This window comes from Solanum tuberosum, unplaced genomic scaffold, assembly GCF_000226075.1.
Source record: "Solanum tuberosum cultivar DM 1-3 516 R44 unplaced genomic scaffold, SolTub_3.0 scf00561, whole genome shotgun sequence".
Taxonomy (NCBI): Eukaryota; Viridiplantae; Streptophyta; class Magnoliopsida; order Solanales; family Solanaceae; genus Solanum; species Solanum tuberosum.
The window spans coordinates 170376-191146 of NW_006239552.1; the positions used below are offsets into that span (position 1 = coordinate 170376).

A 20771-nucleotide genomic window follows, 5' to 3' on the forward strand; every position below is an offset into this window, starting at 1 on the left:
AGGTACAAGACAAACTTCAATAAAACAGTTATAGTTAGTTATAACATGAGTTGACACTTCTTTATCTCACCATTTCCAAAACTCACATGATGATCAAAACAAACACTAATTTCAAGCTTCTAAACTAAAATTGATCAGTTGAATGAGAATCTATTAAAAATTAAACTAAACATAAAAAAAGGGGACAATTCGATGCATAAAGTATCCCGCATTAGCAGAGTTCAAGGAATGGCGTTTTGTAGAACCTAACTTCCAACGTTCATCAGGTCTTTGTAGATCATTCCGCAAATCACAGGGGCAAAGTATGGGTACTTGCAGGAATAAACCTTTTAGCTTTTTGCTAAACACAGGGTATGATTACAAAATTTTGAAATATTACAAGTCCAAAAGTCCATTCTACAAGGTGACAGAATAAATACATAATAGAAAGAAGAAAAACCCATACTCAAAGGAATCACCTCACATCTATTTCCAAAATATCTTCAGAGCTCTAAAAGGCAATGATATGTTAATAGTCAGTGGACTTACTTCCATAAGTGTGCACAGCACTTACCTTGTTCTGCTTTTTAGAACAAGTAGGCATTCTCACACAATCTAAGTAGGAGTCGTCGAGGCTGCAATTGGCAGTCCCACTTTAGATCCTAAAATCATATTTGTTTTGCTGTTATCAAGTTCTGCTACTCCTGCTCGTAAGGTGATGTTTCGCTTGAAGAATCACTTTCAAATGTGGCGTTTGCACTTGGCGATGAGGGAAGTGAACCTTTATGAGAAGATAAACCTGGAAAAAATAGTGGATCAGCATAACAGTCACTGATACTTAGTGTAGCATGGAGGTAAGAATATTTGATATTAGAGAAAATGGCTAAAAGGACACCTATACTACAGACGGATTTGTAGTAACACACTTATACTTTCCGGGGTTCCTATGCCCCCGCTGGATATTTTTTTAAAGCATTTCTTTGACATTTATCAGGTGAGCTGAATAACAAACCAAAGCTTTGTTGTTCATTTCCACGAAGAAATCAGTTAAATCCTTTGGAATTTATTCTCGTGAATCACTATATTCTTCCATAATCGAGTTTCGGCATGTGTCACGTTGGATAAATGCCAAAAAAAAATGTTTTAAAAAAATATACAGGGGGTGTACTAGGTCCCCATAAAGTATGAGTGTGCTACTGCACATCCGGTCATAGTTTAGGTGTCATTTTAGCAATTTTACCTTGATATTATGTTTATCCTCATGAAGGACAGAAGGCCCAATATGCAAAAAGAGAGCATTAGAATGTCAGAGATCCACCAACCTTTTCCTCCTATAGGACGGAACTTCTTTGTATGTCGTCTAATCAGCTTTTTGGCCTTTGTTATGGTTAGTTGTCTGGCAAAGGGAGAGAAATCAGCCTCACCTTCACTCCAGTCAGCGTGCAAGTCATCTTCTTCACCCCTCATTGTCCGAAGCACAAAAGCCTTAGCCTTTTTACGCTGAGTATTAAAAAGGCCTTTCACTGAGGTGACAAATCCATCACCTGCACCATCAGCGGGACGCTTAGGCCAGGATAACGGGTCAGATTTTTCAGCTGAGCCACCATCACTATCACTGAGATTCAGATCAATATCGGGAACACCAGAAGGACTGGCTTCCTTGGCTTCCTTTTGGTTGTTTGCTTTAAACTTCTTGCCCTGTATTAAAATTAACAGACATAGGCACCGTAAGCTTTTAAAAAAACCATGAGGTAATCTAACAGTCTGAGATACTTATCACGGAAGAGGGGTGGTTGTAATGCAGCTACATGAATCAGAAGCTGAAAACATTGATTTAATATCGCCAATAATTAGGCAATGAGAAGTTAAAATAAATTCCTAGTTATTATAACCTGCATTCCCGTTACTGATTTAAGAACTCCCCAGATGATATGCTTCCTAACTCGTGAGAATAATCTCTGCCAGGTCCCAGTAAATTCAACACGATGGAATGTATCCATCAGCAGTCTCATATCACCCACAGCAAATCTCGATCCTTCATATGTAATTTGTAACTCAACCTAACCCATGCATAAATAAGAATGAATTAGTTAAGGAACTGACAAATTTACAAAACAAACACATAATAATATTTTTTTGACTAACTTGACTAATCTTGATATTATGGAACTCTCTCATTCTTCGGGGCCTAGACTTTCTCTCGTCATGTGCCTTCCCCACCTTTTTCTCCTCATTAGAACGACCAGATTTAATTAATTTTGATTCCTTGGATTTGTTTCTGTTAGATTCATCTGGATGCTCAATATTTGCAAGGGACCCACTTTTTGAAGAAGAAACACTTGATGAGTGCATTTGCAGTACAAGTTCATTAGCAACAGATTCAGCAACATTTTCTTCCCAGTTTTTATCAAAGGAGGACGTCCGTCTAAGCTTAGGGGTCACAACACTAGCATTAGCTTTTGGATTCTTTGTTGCCTGCATATATTCAGCACACCAAATGTTGAAAAGATATGCTCGAGAATTGTTTGGTTAGAGATTATGCAAGTATACTGAAGAACTTGCCCCTGTCTGTAAAATAAACTTGAATAAAGAGGACACACGAAGCACAGTTCATTCCATCGTCTGCTTCCCTTAGTTAGCAAGATGAATAAGCAAACAACAACCAACTTAAGGAATCAGAGACTCACCTGGGATAAATCGCCATAGGAGGAAGACTGAGAATCTTTAGTTAAATGGCTACTTGACACTGGTGCTTCCTGCACGGAAGAGCCTTTCTTTGCACGCTTGGCACCAGCAGTAGTTGAAACTTTCCATACTTCCTACAAACAAAAAGATTCTTTGAACATTATCTTTTCACATAATTGTAGCATCTCATGGGTAAAAACCCATTGCGTAATACAACTGATAAATGGGACCTGAGACACACCTGCCGCCTGTGGGAGTCTTGTTCCTCTTCTGGAAAAAAATATGCCCACATCATGCTGTACATTGACTCAGTAAGATGTATCTTTAAGGGGTAAATATCCACCTACACAAACGAAAACTTTAAACAGGTTATAAGAGGAATTATCACAAAAGATGACAAAAGAACGCAAACGGGTTGACCTCTTACAACTGTCCTAATGCGAAGATATAATGAATAGTTCCTGACTGTGTGACATCTTCTCAAGAAAAGAAAAAACTTAAAAGGTTCAATATCTTTCTTAAAAAGAACCATTATTACCTGCAACAGTTCAATGGTAGAACTTCCTTCTTTTGGAGTCCCCTGTTTGGCATCTACCCGGACCATCACTTTTCTGAGGCAATGACAAGTAAAAAAAAGTATGATCACAATGCAATGGAACAAGAAAAAACAACATCATGATTTCCAAGAACATTGCTAGGTAAGCTACCAGTCTATCCATTAGAAGATTTTTCAATTTTCATCCAATGATGCTTCTCTTTTTCCTTTTCAATAGGTATGCCTTATGGTGTTTTCTCCCAAGTGATGACCAAAAAAAAAGGAAAGAATTTTATGCAATGCAAGCCGAATGGTTTTCAGCAGACATCGACATTAAGCCAAGTGTTGATTCTCTTACTTCTAGGAAGAAGTAAAAGAGAGCCTGTCTTGACTTTCCCACACAAACTCAATAAATTAGATTGGAATCGAACACCAAGTTTAACTAGGTTTCAGATAATAAGGTATACAAAACTATTACAAGAGGACAGTTGTAATAATCAAGTATGTTCTGTTACTAATCAAATCATGTAGACAGACATAATAATGAGTAAGTACTTTGGCCAAAACTAATTGCCCAAATATGGAATAATTGAGTACTAAGACCCGATTTTGTTCAATTAAGTTCAAGATGATGGTTACAGGGCATGAATTAAGTGGAAACGGATAAGCATAACAGATCAGGACATGATAGACGATTAAATTAAGGGCATGAGAGACTGTTCTGCGGACAAAATATGTTTCAGGTACTCGAGAAAGGCTGTATATGAGGGCATGTCCTGATGGCACATCATCTTCAATTCAGGAAAAGAACTAAAGTGATAAAATCTCATTAGACATACATACATAGCCAACCGAAAGACTCAATTAAGGCACCAACCAGAGAAAGGGAGAAAAGCACAAACAAGATACATAACTAATAATGCAAGAAGTAGAACAGAAATGAAATTAAACAAAAAGAGAAAGAATTACTTTCCCCATTCTGGAGGAGGATTCCATGCTGATAGAAGCATATCTGACTTGGCATTCGGCAGGCAGTTTCTCACAACAAAGCTCTTTATTGTGAACTTAACAATCCCAATATCTTTGTAATCCCGGTCAAAATCATATATCTGCATTGGGAAATGGCAAATAAAATGTTTTGATTCAAGTGATTCCATGAGAAAGAAACTACATGCAGTTCTGATAACTAAAAATATCCGAATTTAAGATTCCAAAACAGCTAAAAAGGATAACTAATCACTTTTTCTTGTTCAAATGCATCACTAAAATAAAGAGAGCTTCCTCCATAAAGAAATAGCAAGCGAATACGCTCACCTAATCCCTGATCTTCTTAGCCGGTACTTTATTGTTCATCTAAGGGGTCGTTTGGTGTGAGGGATAAAAATAAATAGTGATGGGATAAATTATTTGTATCTTGTTTGGTAGTCATGTTTGGGGTAACTTATCCCACCATTTATATCATGGGATAAGTTATCCCATATGCATGGTGGAATAAATTATCCCAGGATAACTAATCTTGGATAACTTGTTCCCAACCAAACGACCCCTAAGTGTCCTGGTCTGAACTTTGCTTACCTTTTCTCTACTAAGAACCCATAAGTTGGGTGTCTTTATTGATAGGGAACAAAAGTTACATAGGAGGAGCATATATCTGGCCTCCTCAAAAATATTCGAGCACCAGAATGGAGAAAGAACCATTCTTTTACTTTTAACTGATAGCGAATCTTGAACTTATATATATTCACTAGGCACTGAACTTCCATAGAGAACAAATGCCATGCAGTGGACTGAGGGCTCTCCTCTTTTGGACCTAGCAGCTTCAAAATCATGGACGTGCAAAAGACCACCCAGAACGATTCTCTGCCTTGATTCGAAAAGATGGAACTTTGCTTACTTGAAACTTATTTCTGATGCAGTTGTCTAGGTCAAATAGTGTATTGGAATATATCCAGTTAAACATTGACTAGAACAGCTAAAAATGATTCGATCATGCTCTAGCAGTAGATCAAAAGCCTTAGACGATGAATTTCATCTGAACAAGGAATGATTTGTTTAGATTAACAATAGAATTCATAGTTCAGAATGTTCTCTTTGCCACAAGTTTTGCATCTCCAACTTGTGGATTAGTATGTAGTTTTTCAATAGGTTTTGCCATTCGTTAGGGGGAAAGAGGGTTTTCACATTTTTCAGAATAGAAGACCAACTTCAGCATGACGCAGAGTGCAAAACCCAAAGTTATGGAGTGTTTAACAGTACAATACCTGATTTGGGAAATTTCTAACTTCTAGAATAGTCAAAAGAATTAGCTGCTAGTGCACTGTAGATTAGTGGTGCAGTTTAGACTACATTGATTATCTTATGTTTGTTAAGTGGAAGCAGAAAGGATTTCCTGAAATAATACGAGAATACAAAGGATTAATTCACTGATTTACAGATACCAGACTTCCACGCCAGCAGTTTCTAGATATAATTCATTTTGTTGGAGAATTTCAGCATTCCCTGTCAGCTGACTAGTCGGACATAAAAGCCTACTGATGAAAGATATGCATATTTTTTAACTGGTATTACTTCAATAGAGAACCTCCATGGGAATTTCAGCCTAGCAAAGATAGAACCAAACACGATGAAATCAGATAGAGACTCACCATATCATTGATTTCAGCTTCACCAAATGATTTACCATCCACAAGCATACTCCAGACCACTTTATTAATTTGCAAAGAGATGCGCATAGCACAAGAAGGACTTTTGTTTTTTTCTTTCTCCATCAACCGTAGCTGTGCCGCCTTCTGTAAGGCCATTCTTAGAGAGGCAGATGAAACTTTTCTAGATTTTTTGGCATTTATCAGATCTTTCTTCAGTTTTTGCACCTGTAGACAGTCAACATAATAAGCCTTCACTTTGATAGACCTCCTATTCAGTATTGTGATAAATCTGTACAACGACAAATGACCGCCTGCCTTTCGGCAAGTGTGACCCGTCTGTATTCAAAACAACCAATGATGCTAGTGACGACTCATGGTGAATCTACTAGAGACAAGGGACCAAACATGCAAATCATCATTACTAGGGTAAGTTCCTCAAAGAATATAGCTGCTAGGTTGAATACTGGGGTGCATTTCGAAAAAATGAATCTATAGCCAACCAGCCAATCGTTATTAGGATTAACATAAGTTGGCTGCATATGGGGTGTGCTTCAATATAAACTGAAAAGGAGTTACATTGTAAGGAAGAATAATGCATGAATTTGATTGTAAGAGAAAGAAATTTAGAAATGTAATATTAGAAAACTAGCCACTTAAGCTGAACTAGAAACCTAAAACTGCAACTTTGCATCTTAATCAAAATCTTAAATCAGTTTTAGTACTTTTTTTTTTTGGATAAGGTCAAAGTTTATGTACTTACTTTAAACCACTTCATATTTCAGCTAGTTTTAGTTTTTCCAATTATTATGTTCATATAATTGCTATTTGTCTTTATAGTTACCTTTTCTGCATTACATAGATATGCTTAATTTTTTTCTTCACTGAATCTTTCATTACTAAAGCTCATGCTTAAATTTTCTTTTCGTTTAAAGCCCCAGCAGACGTTGGGAACTTTTCTATGCTTTTCGCCTTTGACAACACTGTTATTTCAGAATAAAAGTGGTAGGGGACTTGTATCACATTCATAAAGGTAAAGGGCTTCAGGAAGTTCCTATCTTACCAATATGGACCTTCCACCACTAATAATCCAGAGATCACCTTCCTGTGCAAGGCCCATTTCCGCAGAAACATCAGTACAAAGAGATAATTTCCTAATATCATCCTGGATCAACTTCTGTGCTCGTGCTTTATGCTCAAGGTCCACTCTTGCTAATTCTACCTCTTCCACTCCATCAGGAACGACTTCATCAGCCTCCTCTTCTTCATCTTCATCATCACCTTCTGAATATGACAAACTAACCTTTCGAGGCCTGAAGTAGCAATCTCAATTAACTTAGTGAAAACTTAATATAAAAATGAGGATTTGGAAGCAACTGACCTAAAATTCAAGTATTTAAAGGGTTCTAAGGAACAAAATAAGATAGATGCCACTCCCACATAAGCAAGTTAAAAACTATAGGATGTTCAGTAAAAATTAATGAGAAATTTTAATAGGTGTCTGTACTTTGGAGCCCGAGCAAGGAGAAGATTGGTCAACACATCTATCATAACTTGAAATTGGCGAGACGTCATTGCTGCAGTTATGTTATGTGAATTAAATGACAGTTCCTTCAAGGGTTTCACCTGGATAGAACATTATCATAATTGAGAATCAAACCAAAGTTAGTACAATTGTGATCCCATAAAAAATTTCAGCAGGTTGTCACAGATTTAGAAACCATGCATACCTTCAACTGTGTTGTTCCGCTTTTATGTCTAGTGTAGCGGAAATACATATCACAAGGCATAAACACTCTTTCAAGTAATGCTCCAGTGCGTTTAACTTTAGGTGAGCTTCTACGAATTTTAGGGAGCCACTGCAGTCCAGCCCCTAGATCTACATCAGTTGGGGCAACATGTGCCTGTACCTGTTCTAACATCACAGACAACTCCATGCGATTCCATGTCATTTGTGGTTGAGACTCAGGAACTTGGACACCTCCTCCACCAAGAGCTTGCTCAATCACTTCACTACCAATGGAAATAACTGAATGGAATGAACGAGCCAAAACACGGCCGCTCACAGCAGCTAACAGAAATCTACCCTGTCAAGGAGCAAAGTTTGTGTAGCATTAGCTTAGATGAAATATCAAAGTATTGCGACAGATTACGCATAGATCGTCTTTAGACTTTCTTGTATCCGTAGGACTACCAATGTCATGTATGTTGGATTAAAAATCTCCCTGAAAATGCTTACATAAGAACTCGGAATTGAACATGGAAAATTTGTAATGATACATTGATACTTATTCATAAGGCAATTTCTCAGTGTCTTCTAGCACACAATGCTAGCATAAAGTTGGAAGCACTTGGGAAAACAAGACACACACTTCCAGTAACTGTACCACACATTATCTCACATTCATAAATGATAAACCAAATATTCATCATTATGCAAGTGTTTTCTGTTATTTTCTTTATAAGCAGATATTGTTCCAGGATAAGAAACTAAGAATGACTCTCTCAGCTTTACTGAAAGTTTGTCATGTATCGAGAGAGACATAGTTTCATGCTCGAACGCATTATAACCGAACATATCCAAATATATGCATGATATAATGCAAATATAAGCAGAAATATGCAACGAGATATTAAGACAAATTCCATCAAAAAAGTTACTGTGAGTGCTGGAGGATATATCTGATAAGTTGTATATAAAGAAAACAAAAAGGTGCTTGGTTGTGAGGTAGTCCTGACTTGAAATCAAATTTTCCAACACATAGCCATTGCAGCAGGGTAAGGAAACGAGAAGAGTATTAGATGACTTTTTCGTTTATAACCAAGAAATCCCTGATGGTCAGTGGGGCACAGTTCACAACTCGGTGGCTGATGCGCCCACCCCTCTACCCTTTTCCTCTAACATGCAAGGATTTTTCTGCAACAGGGTGCAACCCATGACGTGCTCTTAACCCACACACCACGCGTTGCACTCTTACCACTAGACCAATTGGATGCTAATTTAGGCCTGATTAATTTTGATTTTACCATGAAAATTATATCAAGAACCAGTCAAGAGAAAGAAATCTGACATTCAACAACAGAACCTAGTCGAACTAGTCTACATAATAAAACTACATATAGAGTGAAATGTGTACTTCCCACCAGAAAAAGTAGAAGTCTACAAACCAGATGTATCAACTATCCAAGTTTCTCTCTCAATGGTTCCTAAGACTCAAATTGCCATTTGGAAAGGGGAAACACTACACTTATGAAAGTCATAATGAAGAAACTGGAAAAATCAATTAAAAGAACTGTATTTTGCGTTCAAAGAGGTTATGAGATGAGAAGTTGCTCTAGGAGAAGTTTTACGTTCAAATGACAGCGCTCCATCACCACAGGCAAATACGGGAAGCATATCGTAGAGATAATGGAGAATGCTCACACTGAGGTTAAGAGATGGGATCTACAAAAAGTATTTTCTACCTCAAGCCATTAAGCAGTCCTAGAGGAGTTCATTTTCTAAAAACTTCATGCAGCAAACCCCCAAGTCAAAAGAATAATCAACCAAGATCCAACATCATCCTGCGTTGCAGGGGAAGGGGAGAACATGAAAATAAAAATTGACAAGAAAAGAAAAAGAAGCTCCATTGTAGAGGAGATAAATCTTAAATCTTAAGATTCTTTTTTTTTGGTAAGTACTAAAAGATTTTATAAATTTATGCACTAAGTCAGTGCATCAGGAATAATTACAGATTGTTCAATGCCTATTGGGTCTAGCACTCCATCAACATCACGTTCAATAACCAGATTGCACCAAAAATTCTAACAAAAAATGCATCTCTGTCTAAGGTAGTGTATGTTTCTCTTTTTGCCTTAAAAAATTATGTTGTTTCTTTCGAGCAAAACAGTCCACCAAATGGCCTGAGGTATGGTATTCCATTTTTAGATATTTCTAACTAAGCCCCTGTCTGTTCCAACCTTGCAAGAGCTCAATAGTCTTGGCATGGTCCAACTCAAATCTTACGATTCTTATAGTCAAACTGAGGATGAAGGGTAGAATATAATAAAGTACAGAGTTTAATCTCTTTACATATATGTTGTGTTAAATAGCAATGGTGACGAGAAAGTCATAGATACAATGAGGGTGAGATTTTTTTTTGTTGTAGAAAAGGCAAGGTGTTTTATATTAAGAATCAGCACCAAGAATGTGTTGTGATAACTGTACAGGAGGAGGACAAAAATACATCTAGCAAAAGTCCAGTCATGATTCTATCAACTCAAGAATTAATTCAGCGTCATCTACACATTCCATTATAAACCAAAAACAAAAGAAAGCTCTACAACTTGATTTCAATAAGGGTGAGAATTGAAAAGAAAAAAGTCTGTTTTAGTTTCAGATCTGGGGGCTGGTTACTTATGAAGATAAGCTTTGCATTCTAATTATACCCCAATCACAAACTAATTGATTTGGCTGCATCAATCCTCTATATGCATTACTAGATTTTTGGTTGGGTCATGGATAAGCAAAAAAAATGTTAAGTAACTTGAAGGCATTTCTCCTTGTTTTTCCTGACCTAAATAGAACCGATGGTCTTAAATAGACTTATCTCCTTGTGGTTCCTCCATTTTCCATCTCTTAATATGAATGAATGAATTAATCAACTAATGTCCTCTCTCTTCAGTTATAAAATCATCCAACAAATGGATCAGGCGACAGAGAAAGAAAATAAACAAATATTGATAATTAGCTATGAAGAATGATAAAATAAACTATAAAATTATGACCTCGTTAGTCTTAAAATCAACATTTTCCCCAAGAATGAGTCTTTATTAACTTACATTTGCATCCTCAGAGTGAAGATTGAACTGTGGTTCAATGACATTCACCATAAAATGGCGAGTGCCCTCCCCCTCAGAGTCTTCAGAAATACCAAGCTTTTCTGGTAATAAAGCACAAAAAAGAACAAACCACAACTATAAGCATTTAGCAGCGAGGAGTTCAAGCAGCGTGAAATCCACCAAAAGATTCTCATGCACTTCTAAAAGACTATGTAAATGTTCATATTGATCACATGTACATGAAGCTATCCCCTGTTAGTGCAACAAACTGATTGCCAAAATGTGCCAGCAAGTAACCTGGATAAAACTAATACCTACAGTTACTAGAAAAAAGTTATTCCTGCTAGTCAGACTGTTAAATCAAATGAAATGCATAGCCTAACTTTACAGATACGCACTGCACCCTTCAGAATTGCGGTGCTATACTTCCATATTCCCCAAAGTAGAATACACATTCCATGTCCAAAGTACGACAAGAATTCAAGTTTCAGTTAGAGCTTACCTGTAGAACTAGACTGAGGAGTGTCTGCTTTGATTGCATTTGATGGAGGTGGTTCTGATTGTGATTTTGATTGCCCTTCAGGTTCTGGGGGAGATTTATGGTTATCGTCTTGACTCTTTGATGGCCCTGCATCTTGACTGGGAGTAGACTTCTGGTTATCATCTTCGCGTGATTCAGTACTATTAATTACCTTACTCTCCTCCAGCAGCTTTCGTTGGGCGTATTGCCTAGAGGGAGATGGCTTTGAAGGTTCAAAGGCTTTAGATAATCCAGCTCCCCAGGACCGAACAGCATCTCTGATTTCAAGTGTCCACAAAATCTTAAGGCCATAGACAAAGATACGTTGACAATTATCTGCTATCACTACATTGTATCCATCATCATCACTTGGGTCAGATCTTGTTTTCTCATCACCTCCACTCCCATTGTCGACCTCAGACCTAACACAAGTCGTCTCAACATTTCTTCTACCAGCTTCTTGCCATGCCAATAACCTTTCTGGGTCAGCCTTTGGGGATTGCCTTCTGATGGTGAAGTACTCGGATGATAAAAGGAAACCATCATCTTGATGTCTGTCCATGCTGCCACTCCTACTGATAGGTTTATCATTAGTAGACATATCCAAAACCACAGACTGTGAATCTTTTTTAGCCATTTGAACTACTTTTGCAACACTGATGCTATCATGTCTGCTGATAAATGCTTTTGGAATGTGAAGGTCAATTCCTTGGTACACAAGATCAAGAGGATCACGTACACTCTCAAATGTAAATTTTTGTTTTCCCCGGCCTAAATAAATTTCAAATTTGAACTTTGTCACTGTAATTGTCAGCCCCTTCGCTGGGTCATCATCATATAAAGGCACATGCTTTATACATGTTGGTGTCGAATCAACTCTAAACATAAATTCAGTCATTACTCTGTCCAATGACAGATTGCCAGATCTAGGAACTCTTGGAACTCCAAAACGGGGCCATCTTGAAAAGGTCCGCAACTTGTGAGGAGGAATGAAGTTTAAGTTCCAAAATTTGATTAGCCATGCCAAATCATGAGGACCAACCTGTATTGTTGGGGAATTGACTGAATCTTGCTTGAGAGCACCAGAGGCAGTACCGCTTGAGACACCTTGACTATCCGCAGAAGGTAATTCTGACTGACTATCATGGGAGGGAAGAGAGGGCCTAAGCAAAAGATTCCACCGTAGGGACAGAGACGTTGATCTAAAGGGATCAAAAACTTTTTCACGAGGCACACCTTCATTTGGAAGAGCAAATAAATAATGGTTTAGAGGATTTCCGGAATCACAACCCCATTCCATTAACACTTCAACACTAAAGGCCGGGGCTTCTAGGAAAGTGCAAGAAATGCCAGTTGGATGTTTTAAGTTGGTGTTCTTCGACAAGTTATCCAAACTGCTTAATAGAATCTTAAAGTCCTTCGCGAAAGCATAAATATGACCATCTGCCTGCTGGATTTCCATATACCCAGTTGCTACCTGAAGCTTATTGGATTTTTCATAAGGATCAGCAGTGGAAAGAACATTGACTTGAGTCTCACCAAAATGTAAGGTGGAGTTCCCATGAATGTAGCTTCTCATTTCATCCCACCATGGCAAGCTCTTCTCCTTTTTAGGTACTGGAGGATCCGGAGTTGGATTTCTGATGCTCAAATGGGCCCTACGAAGGGCCACAGTAAAAGCATAGCTGAGATCAGTAAAAGCAGGTTCAAAACCAACTCCATATGAAATTTCTGCTTTCTGAAAATGTAAGGGCAAATCCAAATATGTTTTCATTGGTGGGGTTGTCCCGGTGAGTGATCGAAGCAGACGGACCTTCCTCCATCTTCCAATGAAAACATTTTGCTGCATTTGGGGCTGAAAGGGTGTTGCCTGCAATTAATATTGACCAAACAAGGTTCACCACTATTTCAGAGCACATCAACAGATTTCCACACAATCAAAAGGCAATTGATGAATAAACCTTTTGAAAAAACTGATAAATAAACTTCTCAACAGAAAATAAATGAGAAAAAGCAAGACATCTTCTGCTTTAGGATTATCCAATTCCAAGGTGCAAAGATAAACATACAGTTAAATGGTATTATTATCTCACTCAAGATTATTTCACGTAGTAGAATCTTAGTAACAGCTTATGAAATCTTTGCTACGGAATATGGATATCATTAGCATACTAATGGAACTTAGCAAAAAGAGTTAAGCATAGGCACGACTCAGATGTTTGTTGAGCATTAAGTGAACTAAATCACTGATAGAGTGAAAATAAAAGCAGCACTACTAGTCTTTGTTGCCTTAACACAACAGAAAGTGAAATTAACAAGACAAAGGCAACACATAGGACTGCATCATAATGAAAAAATTGTTTTGATTTATTCCTTACAGTGATATAACGTTGTAGAACTAATATAAAAAGCTGATAGCTATGCCATGATAATATAATTGGGAACTTTACTCATCTGTCACAATTATCATTTCAAGTCATATCGGTCATACTAATATTTCCAGTACTTGAGCAAGTAAAACTGTGCTTTGATTGGCAAATTTAAAACAACGGAACTTGCATGTGCACTACTTACATCTAGTCTCTTCAATATTTTAGAATGATAAAATGATAGCAGTTGCAACAAATTTGGGGGATCTAATTGAAAACTATTAGATGGAGAATCTCCTACCGTCTACATTATGAGAAGAATCAATTTCATTTTCACAGCATACAGAGAAAATGAAGTATATAAGTATCGCAGGATATCCAGAAACAAAATCGAGCAGACAGCAGATGCAGGAAAAGTTATTTGCCTTTCCATACCATATACTTTCAGAAAAAGCCATAAGTGGTTGGAGGTCTGAGGAGGATGAAAAAAAAAGGAACTAAAGATCGCACCTGCTGAGCCATTATAATACGGCCTTCACAATGGCCTGAATTAGCAGCAAATAGCGGACATGTGTAGTTTCTTATCAGAACAGCAAGAGAACCTGTTCGCAAGTTGATGTTAGCACCATATAATCGTGAAAATGGGATGCTATGTGCACGGCATACTGGATCGAGCTTTTGCAGAATCTCTATCATCCCTGCATCACCTCCTTCAATTTTTGTCACGCTTACATCTAATTCAGTAGCAGAAATTGAAAAAAGAGAAGTTCTTGCAGTGCTAAGCTTGAAACCCGCTTGAAATCCTTCATTACAGGCCCCAGATCCTTCTGCCTGAACAAGCTTCTGGCATGCTTGGTAATATGACCTGAATGACTGCTTGTAGATCTTCTCTCGCAGTTTTTGAATGGCTTTAGTATCCTCTACATCAATATCTTCTCCACTAATATTGATCTTTCCATCATCAAAATGATCATTTCCTTCAGCAGCACTTCCACATTTTCCTCCTTTCGAAATAAGTTCATCAAGAAAGTTTAATCTGACAGCTGATTCACTAGCCCCATTCTTCCATAGCTGATAATGTTCATCAAGCCATCCCTGTAGTGGTTCTTCTTCAATATCAGCTATGAGCTTCTTTATGCAGAGTCTGACTCGACCAAGTTTTGTTGAACTAGGCTTTTTAGCTTTTGGTTTCTCTTCCTTATTGGGAAACATAAGTTTAGTCTTTGCAGCAGTTACGAGATTCAAAGCTCGAATCATATCCTCAACAGAATCATCAATTGCACGCAACTGCAACCTGTATGCCAGGCAGATATGAACATCAAGGGCTTGAATTACCCAATCCCATGTTGTGCCATTCTCAGTTTTTTCGTTAGCTGCACTGCTAGAGGGTTTGGGAATACGAGAGATTTGCATCCTGCTGCTTCTGAATATTCTTGCATCATTGAACTTGAGCATGATCCCTTCAAGAAGCATACCTATCTGAGCATTTTCTGAAAAGATACACTGCACCTGAACATACAGCTCAACACCATCTCCAACTTCAGCAGATATATTAAGCACTTCCACATCAACAGCGAAAACCGATTCTCTTTTCTTGTGTTGTTTCTCCAGCTGTTGTGATTCCTTGGAGTCTTTGCTCTGCTCGTTATCTTTAAGATCTCCTTCTTTAGCAGGATCCTGAAGCTTCTGATTGTGCACGAGCAACTTCAATTGCAAACCCAGCTCAACCAATGCTATATGCGCATCAGGCTCCCACCTCACTGATATATCGGTAGCACTAAAGAGAGAGCACATCGCAATCTCTTTAAGGCCACCAGATCGTTTCACAAACTTTGTATTCTGCATATCAAGCAATGTAACCTTAGTTCCAAGGTTTCTGTCTAGTAAATGTTCTTGATAGATAGATTTGGCTCTTCCAAGCTCCACTTGTGTTGATTGTTTCTCCTTGTTCATACAAAATTTGAGGTGGGAAATATCAAGGGACACAGAATACTTCACTTTTTCTAGCTCATCTGACGCTGTTGATATTATATTTGCGGTACGGGGTGTACCATCAGCTGAAACACTAATCACAATACGACCACCCTGAGATCCGTAGTTGACCCGTTTCGGGTCAGGAACAACAGCATTTTCCAGGCCCACCTCTCCACTTATATTTAAAGAGCACTGTTGTAGATTGAATTTTATTACTTGAATCCCTTTTCCTGATGGCTTGGATGATTTTGATCCCTGAGTAGTTGTTTTCTTACCAGAAACAGAAAAACTCTTCAGGAAACGCTTGAAAGAGAAAGCAGCTGATATCAGGGATGCGAGGCGCCTATAGGTCAAGTATATACTCATGCGAGTAAAATCAACAGAGAGAACTTTTTTACAGTTAAGTCCGTCTTCAGGTGAATCCAGATCTTTCCTGCCTAAGTCAAGACTGACTTTTGCTATATGAATTAGTGAAGTGTTTATTTTAATCCTATACAGATCCTTTAAGCATTCTTGATGCTCGTCAGACATGTTTAGGTTGAATTCAACAATTTCCACTTGCACTGCTGCATCTGCACTAGATGAATTGTTGGCAAAGACATGTAATGACTGAGAACAACCCTGTTTACAGATGAACGGACTATGTATCATTTTTTTATAACAAAAGACGATGCATCATAATTAAGATTTTAAGCAGAAGAATAATGCGTCTACTATGAAAAGTAATTTAACAGATACCAGCCGACATGCTAATTATCCATGCTAATAGTGATGTAAACTTTTATGTTGAGTACTTTGCATAGAAGGAGAAACTAACTGAAGTTGAAGGCAACATGGTCTTGATTACAAGGGAAGGCAAAGAAACTCGGTTCATGCAAAAGCTTACCAACTCCGTGAGTGCTTTGTAGCTGAGATGATGCAAATTATAGGAAACAGTTCAAGACCAGTATCATTACCATGCTGATGCAACTACCATCTTAACCCACAAAATTTCAGCAGATCTGTATTTGGATAAATAAGCATTGCATAGTATATTCTGGCTAAATCATCCAAACAGCTAAAGTAAATTTGTGCAAAAAGCCAGACTAATTTTTTTCTCTTTGAGCTAGGATCACTAAATGTTTTCTGTGTGAAGTGAAAACATAAAAATACTGAGAAGGAACAAAGAGAAGAATTTCAAGTCAGGAACAACATTTCAACAAGTCAAAGATGTGTATACGCTACAGAAGTCTTACATGACACAATGCCAAGCCATTCAGATCATAGACCATTATAGTCAATTCAGGGGCCGAAATAGTGGAGGTCCATATAATGGCTTTATGATCAGATGACCTTGATTTTTCACGAGCAAAACTTTCTTCTTTGAGTACCATCTTCTTTTTCTTTGAAGCATTAAGGCGCAGCCAAGGATTTAATCTAGTAATTATGAGGTTGCACCGGGTACCTCCCAGCTTAACACCAATTTCACTTCTGATAGGTGAAGCAGGCTGAAAACAAAATGTTATGAACGATCAAATTACAGGAGAAGAAATTGACTTAGAATTACAGAAATAATGAATGCCAAAGGGGAAGCATGAAAAAGATGATATAGCAAAAGGAGAACATGTCAAGGATAGAACATTAGTTTAACTTATACCCATGAGTCCTTATAAATGGTGCTGGTAGAAGAGCACAGATGTAGAGGTGAACCCTTAACAAGTACAACATATGTTATAGCAGCAACATGCAAAACCATGCAAACATTTCAACTCATCATAAAGAAAATGGATTATGTATAGCAACTTAAACTACAGGAATATTTAGGAAAATAGACCCTACCCAACTCCTACAGACCTTGCAGAACTGCCAGCTAATCAACGCGATTAGATACAAGAATGATTTTTTGGAAGTTAGCCACCAAGTAACAAAGGTTAGAGAACACGTGAAAAGGACCCCCTCTTAACCACTAAATAACAAAGGTTAGAGAACACGTGAAACGGACCCCCTCTTAACCACTAAATAACAAAGGTTAGAGAACACGTAAAAAAGACTCCCTCCCTAGGCATAATTTTTTTCATCATGCATGGTATTTTGGGGAAGGCAATATCTAATCATCTTAATCACCATATCAAATTTTGAGGACTTCACTGAGGTATAGTACACACAAGTTTGTCTTCTCAACAGTGAAAGAAGAAACTCGACCACGTGGCACGATGTTAACTGTACAGCAGTTAGACAAAAATAAGAAAGCTAAGAAAATAGTGCCACTAAAAGAAAGCATTTTACCTCAACTGGAATATAAATCGAAGCGATGATTTCAAGTTTTGATAACTCGAGGATTGATGAGCCGGCATCTTTAAGTAGCTACAGAATAGTAAAGAATCAATATTTAGATTAATACTGGGAAATTTAAATTTTATAGTGCAGAAGAGTTTAAGGGAATTAACCATGAGAACATACATGAATCTCACTGATATCCAACTGAATATGAAGTTGTGTGCTTTCTCCAACATCTTCAATCGATTGAGTTTTTGAGCCTTTTAGTTGGATGCCCGTAATGCTATTCTCAACCATAAAACCCTCTACTCGGTGCACAAACTTCACATCCACTTTGGGTAAAGTGAAGCTAAGCTATCAAACAAAATACAGTAAGTATATCAATCAAATGCATGCACCACAAACTACATGTGTGTTAATACATAACAAGCGCTGGTATGCAGTATGTCAATCATGTATTATTTACCAAGCATTGCATGAGATGATACCTAATTCACAAGTCACTTCTATTTTAACTGCTTGATAAAAGCTGTTACCTAACTGCATCTGTTTTTCCTGATAGGTACTCTGCCAACCTATGTTGCTCAGACTCTTCAAAAATGCCGACAAGCTCTTGTCGGATCCTTCCAAAATTGTGCACTTTTGAAGGATCCGACACGGGTGGGGCAACATTTTTGGAGAGCCCGAGCAACATAGCTGCCAACTGCACTCAGATCATGATTTCCATTTAAAGTTTTAACGGTGGGCAATTATCAAATTTCTTCAAGTAATGGGAAAAAAAGTAAGCTTAAAGTGCCTGACAATGAATTCATTGCCTGAAAAATTAAAGAGAGAAATTACAGATATAGCAAACCAGTTCTTCTACAAGTACAGGAGAAAGAACTAGTCAATGAAGGAGTTAGTTTTAACTGGATAGGAAAATGCAGATCAAAATTTTCAGTCAAAATGCTTGAGATTGAAGGTTTATCTGAATATGTTGAATCCAATTAATTGGCACATGTTCCACACATACTGGAGTATTTGAAGAACACTACTGTAAATTAGGGCCGATAGATTACATTTACAATTTATGTGTTCTAGTCTAGTATTACTTGTGATTGTCTGGAAGAACAATTCAACAGCATAATCCTCATGCTATTGAACCTCAATTTCCCAGTTTGTTCTTATTGCATTTTCTCCCAGTGATAATCAACTGTATCACACCATTCCTTAAGAACCTTGCCTTACAGTAAATTGATTTCCATGCTGCAGTGCATACAACAAAACACGCATGCTTAGACTCTAGAAATCCACATTGAAGATTGTGGAATCCTTTCCCTCCCAAAATAACAAGCTTCTAAAACATGATCTCCATATGAACAATCCTTTTCAATGTTCATGTCACTTGCATGTATCTGTTACCATGACTGAGATTTTTTCTTGAATAGTAAGACCAAAGGCCATTTCTTCGCACTAGGCAGGTTATAATCTTCAACATTAAACTCTTCTACTTATCAATCTTAAGTGTTCCTTAATAGTTGATAAAATCTGAGAATTCCTCTCTTGAAATCCTTCACACCCTATTCTCCTCTTCAGAAATATTACTCTTGCTACAACACATTGCATCTCCCATCTTCATGTCATTCCCGATTTCAGCTCTTGAAACTCTATTTACGATCCCTCCCCTGCCCTACTGATTCATTAGCCTCCAAAGCCCACTCCATGTAACCTCCTAGGCTTATAAACATAGTGGAAAGAGAAACTTCCCTTTTTCACGTTTCTGATCTTCAATTTTCTCTCATCCCATAAATCCGGAAGCTCAAACGCATGGTAGGGATCACCTTCATATCTCATGCACCGTGTAGATATTGCCTCTGTTAAGTCCCACATAAGTCGAGGGAATAAGGGGCAGGTGTTAGAGTTGTCCCATATCACTTTGTGGGATGAGAATTTGACTTCTTACATGATCTTGGCAATCCTCACCTCATGAGAGTTTTTGGGATTGAGTTAGGCAGAGTATCCATTTTTTAACAAGCACTAAACCCTTTTTTTGTTTCCCACCCGGTGTCCAGTACCCACATTGGAGCCCGACTAAATCCGGATTCGCGCCGGGAAGGCAGTATCCATTTTTTAACAAGCTCTAAAACTTAGTTAAGCACAACTGCACAAGTTGTACATTTCGTCTTAGCTTATTTGACGCTTTAGCACAGACACCAAACTGCTTAAGAGGATGAAATATAGAGTACAACACGTCAGCAAAGATGAGAATAAGGAAATAACTGACCTTTTCTGGAAACATAGAAGCATATTTTTCTCTCATAACAGCCAATGCTGCTGGTTTTTTCTCTGTTTTTTCAGCAGTACCAGATTCATTAATCGGCTTTACAGCTACATGTGCAGTATCAGCACCTTTCTTTTTAAGAAGCAGCTCCTCATTCAGATTAACAGAAATTTCACCATTTCTGATATCCACATTCCTAACAACAGTTCCTGCTTCCCTAAATAGAAAGAAACAGCAAAGAGAAGTAATGAGGCACAGTTGACATCAGACTAAAAGATAAAAAGTTTCTCTAAGATCAGATTACATGACTATAGATAGAAAGGCTTATGATGGGTAACTACCATGTTAAGTTTGGAGAGAGAGGGGACCGGTTATTCAAATGTGTGAACATTTGAATAAGTCACAACTAAAAATAGTACTCCCTCTGTCCCAATTTATATGACTTACTTTCCTTTTTAGTTAGTCCCAAAAAGAATGACACATTTCTATATTAAGTAACAATTTAACTATAAAATGTCCATTTTACCCTTAATGAAATGATTTACAGCCACACAAATTTCTATCATTCATTTTAGACCACAAATTTTAAAAGTCTTCCTTCCTTTCTTAAACTTCGTGCCGAGTCAAAGTACCTCATATAAAATGGGACGGAGGGAGTATCTTTTTCCTTTTCTCTTTTTTTGGTGTGTGTGTGTGGGGGGGGGGGGGGGGGGGGGCACAACCTTTTTCA

The 20771-nt window shown here is 37.7% G+C and overlaps 1 protein-coding gene across 2 annotated transcripts in view; it reads right to left on the reverse strand.

The window, feature by feature from the left end:
• Positions 1-320: 320 nt before the first annotated feature.
• The window catches only part of LOC102586371 (protein SABRE-like), a 28563-nt gene continuing 8112 nt past the window's right edge, over positions 321-20771 (reverse strand). The window contains exons 5-23 of one of the 2 annotated variants that reach the window (XM_015304874.1): positions 20045-20258; positions 17965-18135; positions 17791-17868; positions 16761-17012; positions 14062-16146; positions 11165-13052; positions 10663-10763; positions 7572-7928; positions 7349-7467; positions 6905-7154; positions 5845-6069; positions 4169-4308; positions 3203-3275; positions 2906-3007; positions 2667-2798; positions 2125-2454; positions 1872-2039; positions 1302-1677; positions 321-778 (exon numbers count right to left, since the gene is read on the reverse strand). In XM_015304874.1, the coding sequence (XP_015160360.1) occupies positions 678-778; positions 1302-1677; positions 1872-2039; positions 2125-2454; positions 2667-2798; positions 2906-3007; positions 3203-3275; positions 4169-4308; positions 5845-6069; positions 6905-7154; positions 7349-7467; positions 7572-7928; positions 10663-10763; positions 11165-13052; positions 14062-16146; positions 16761-17012; positions 17791-17868; positions 17965-18135; positions 20045-20258 (7162 nt within the window). In that variant the 3' untranslated portion in view covers positions 321-677. Of the gene's footprint in view, positions 779-1301; positions 1678-1871; positions 2040-2124; positions 2455-2666; positions 2799-2905; positions 3008-3202; positions 3276-4168; positions 4309-5844; positions 6070-6904; positions 7155-7348; positions 7468-7571; positions 7929-10662; positions 10764-11164; positions 13053-14061; positions 16147-16760; positions 17013-17790; positions 17869-17964; positions 18136-20044; positions 20259-20771 lie in introns of those variants that run through there. The other variant, XM_015304875.1, reaches the window with a different exon arrangement.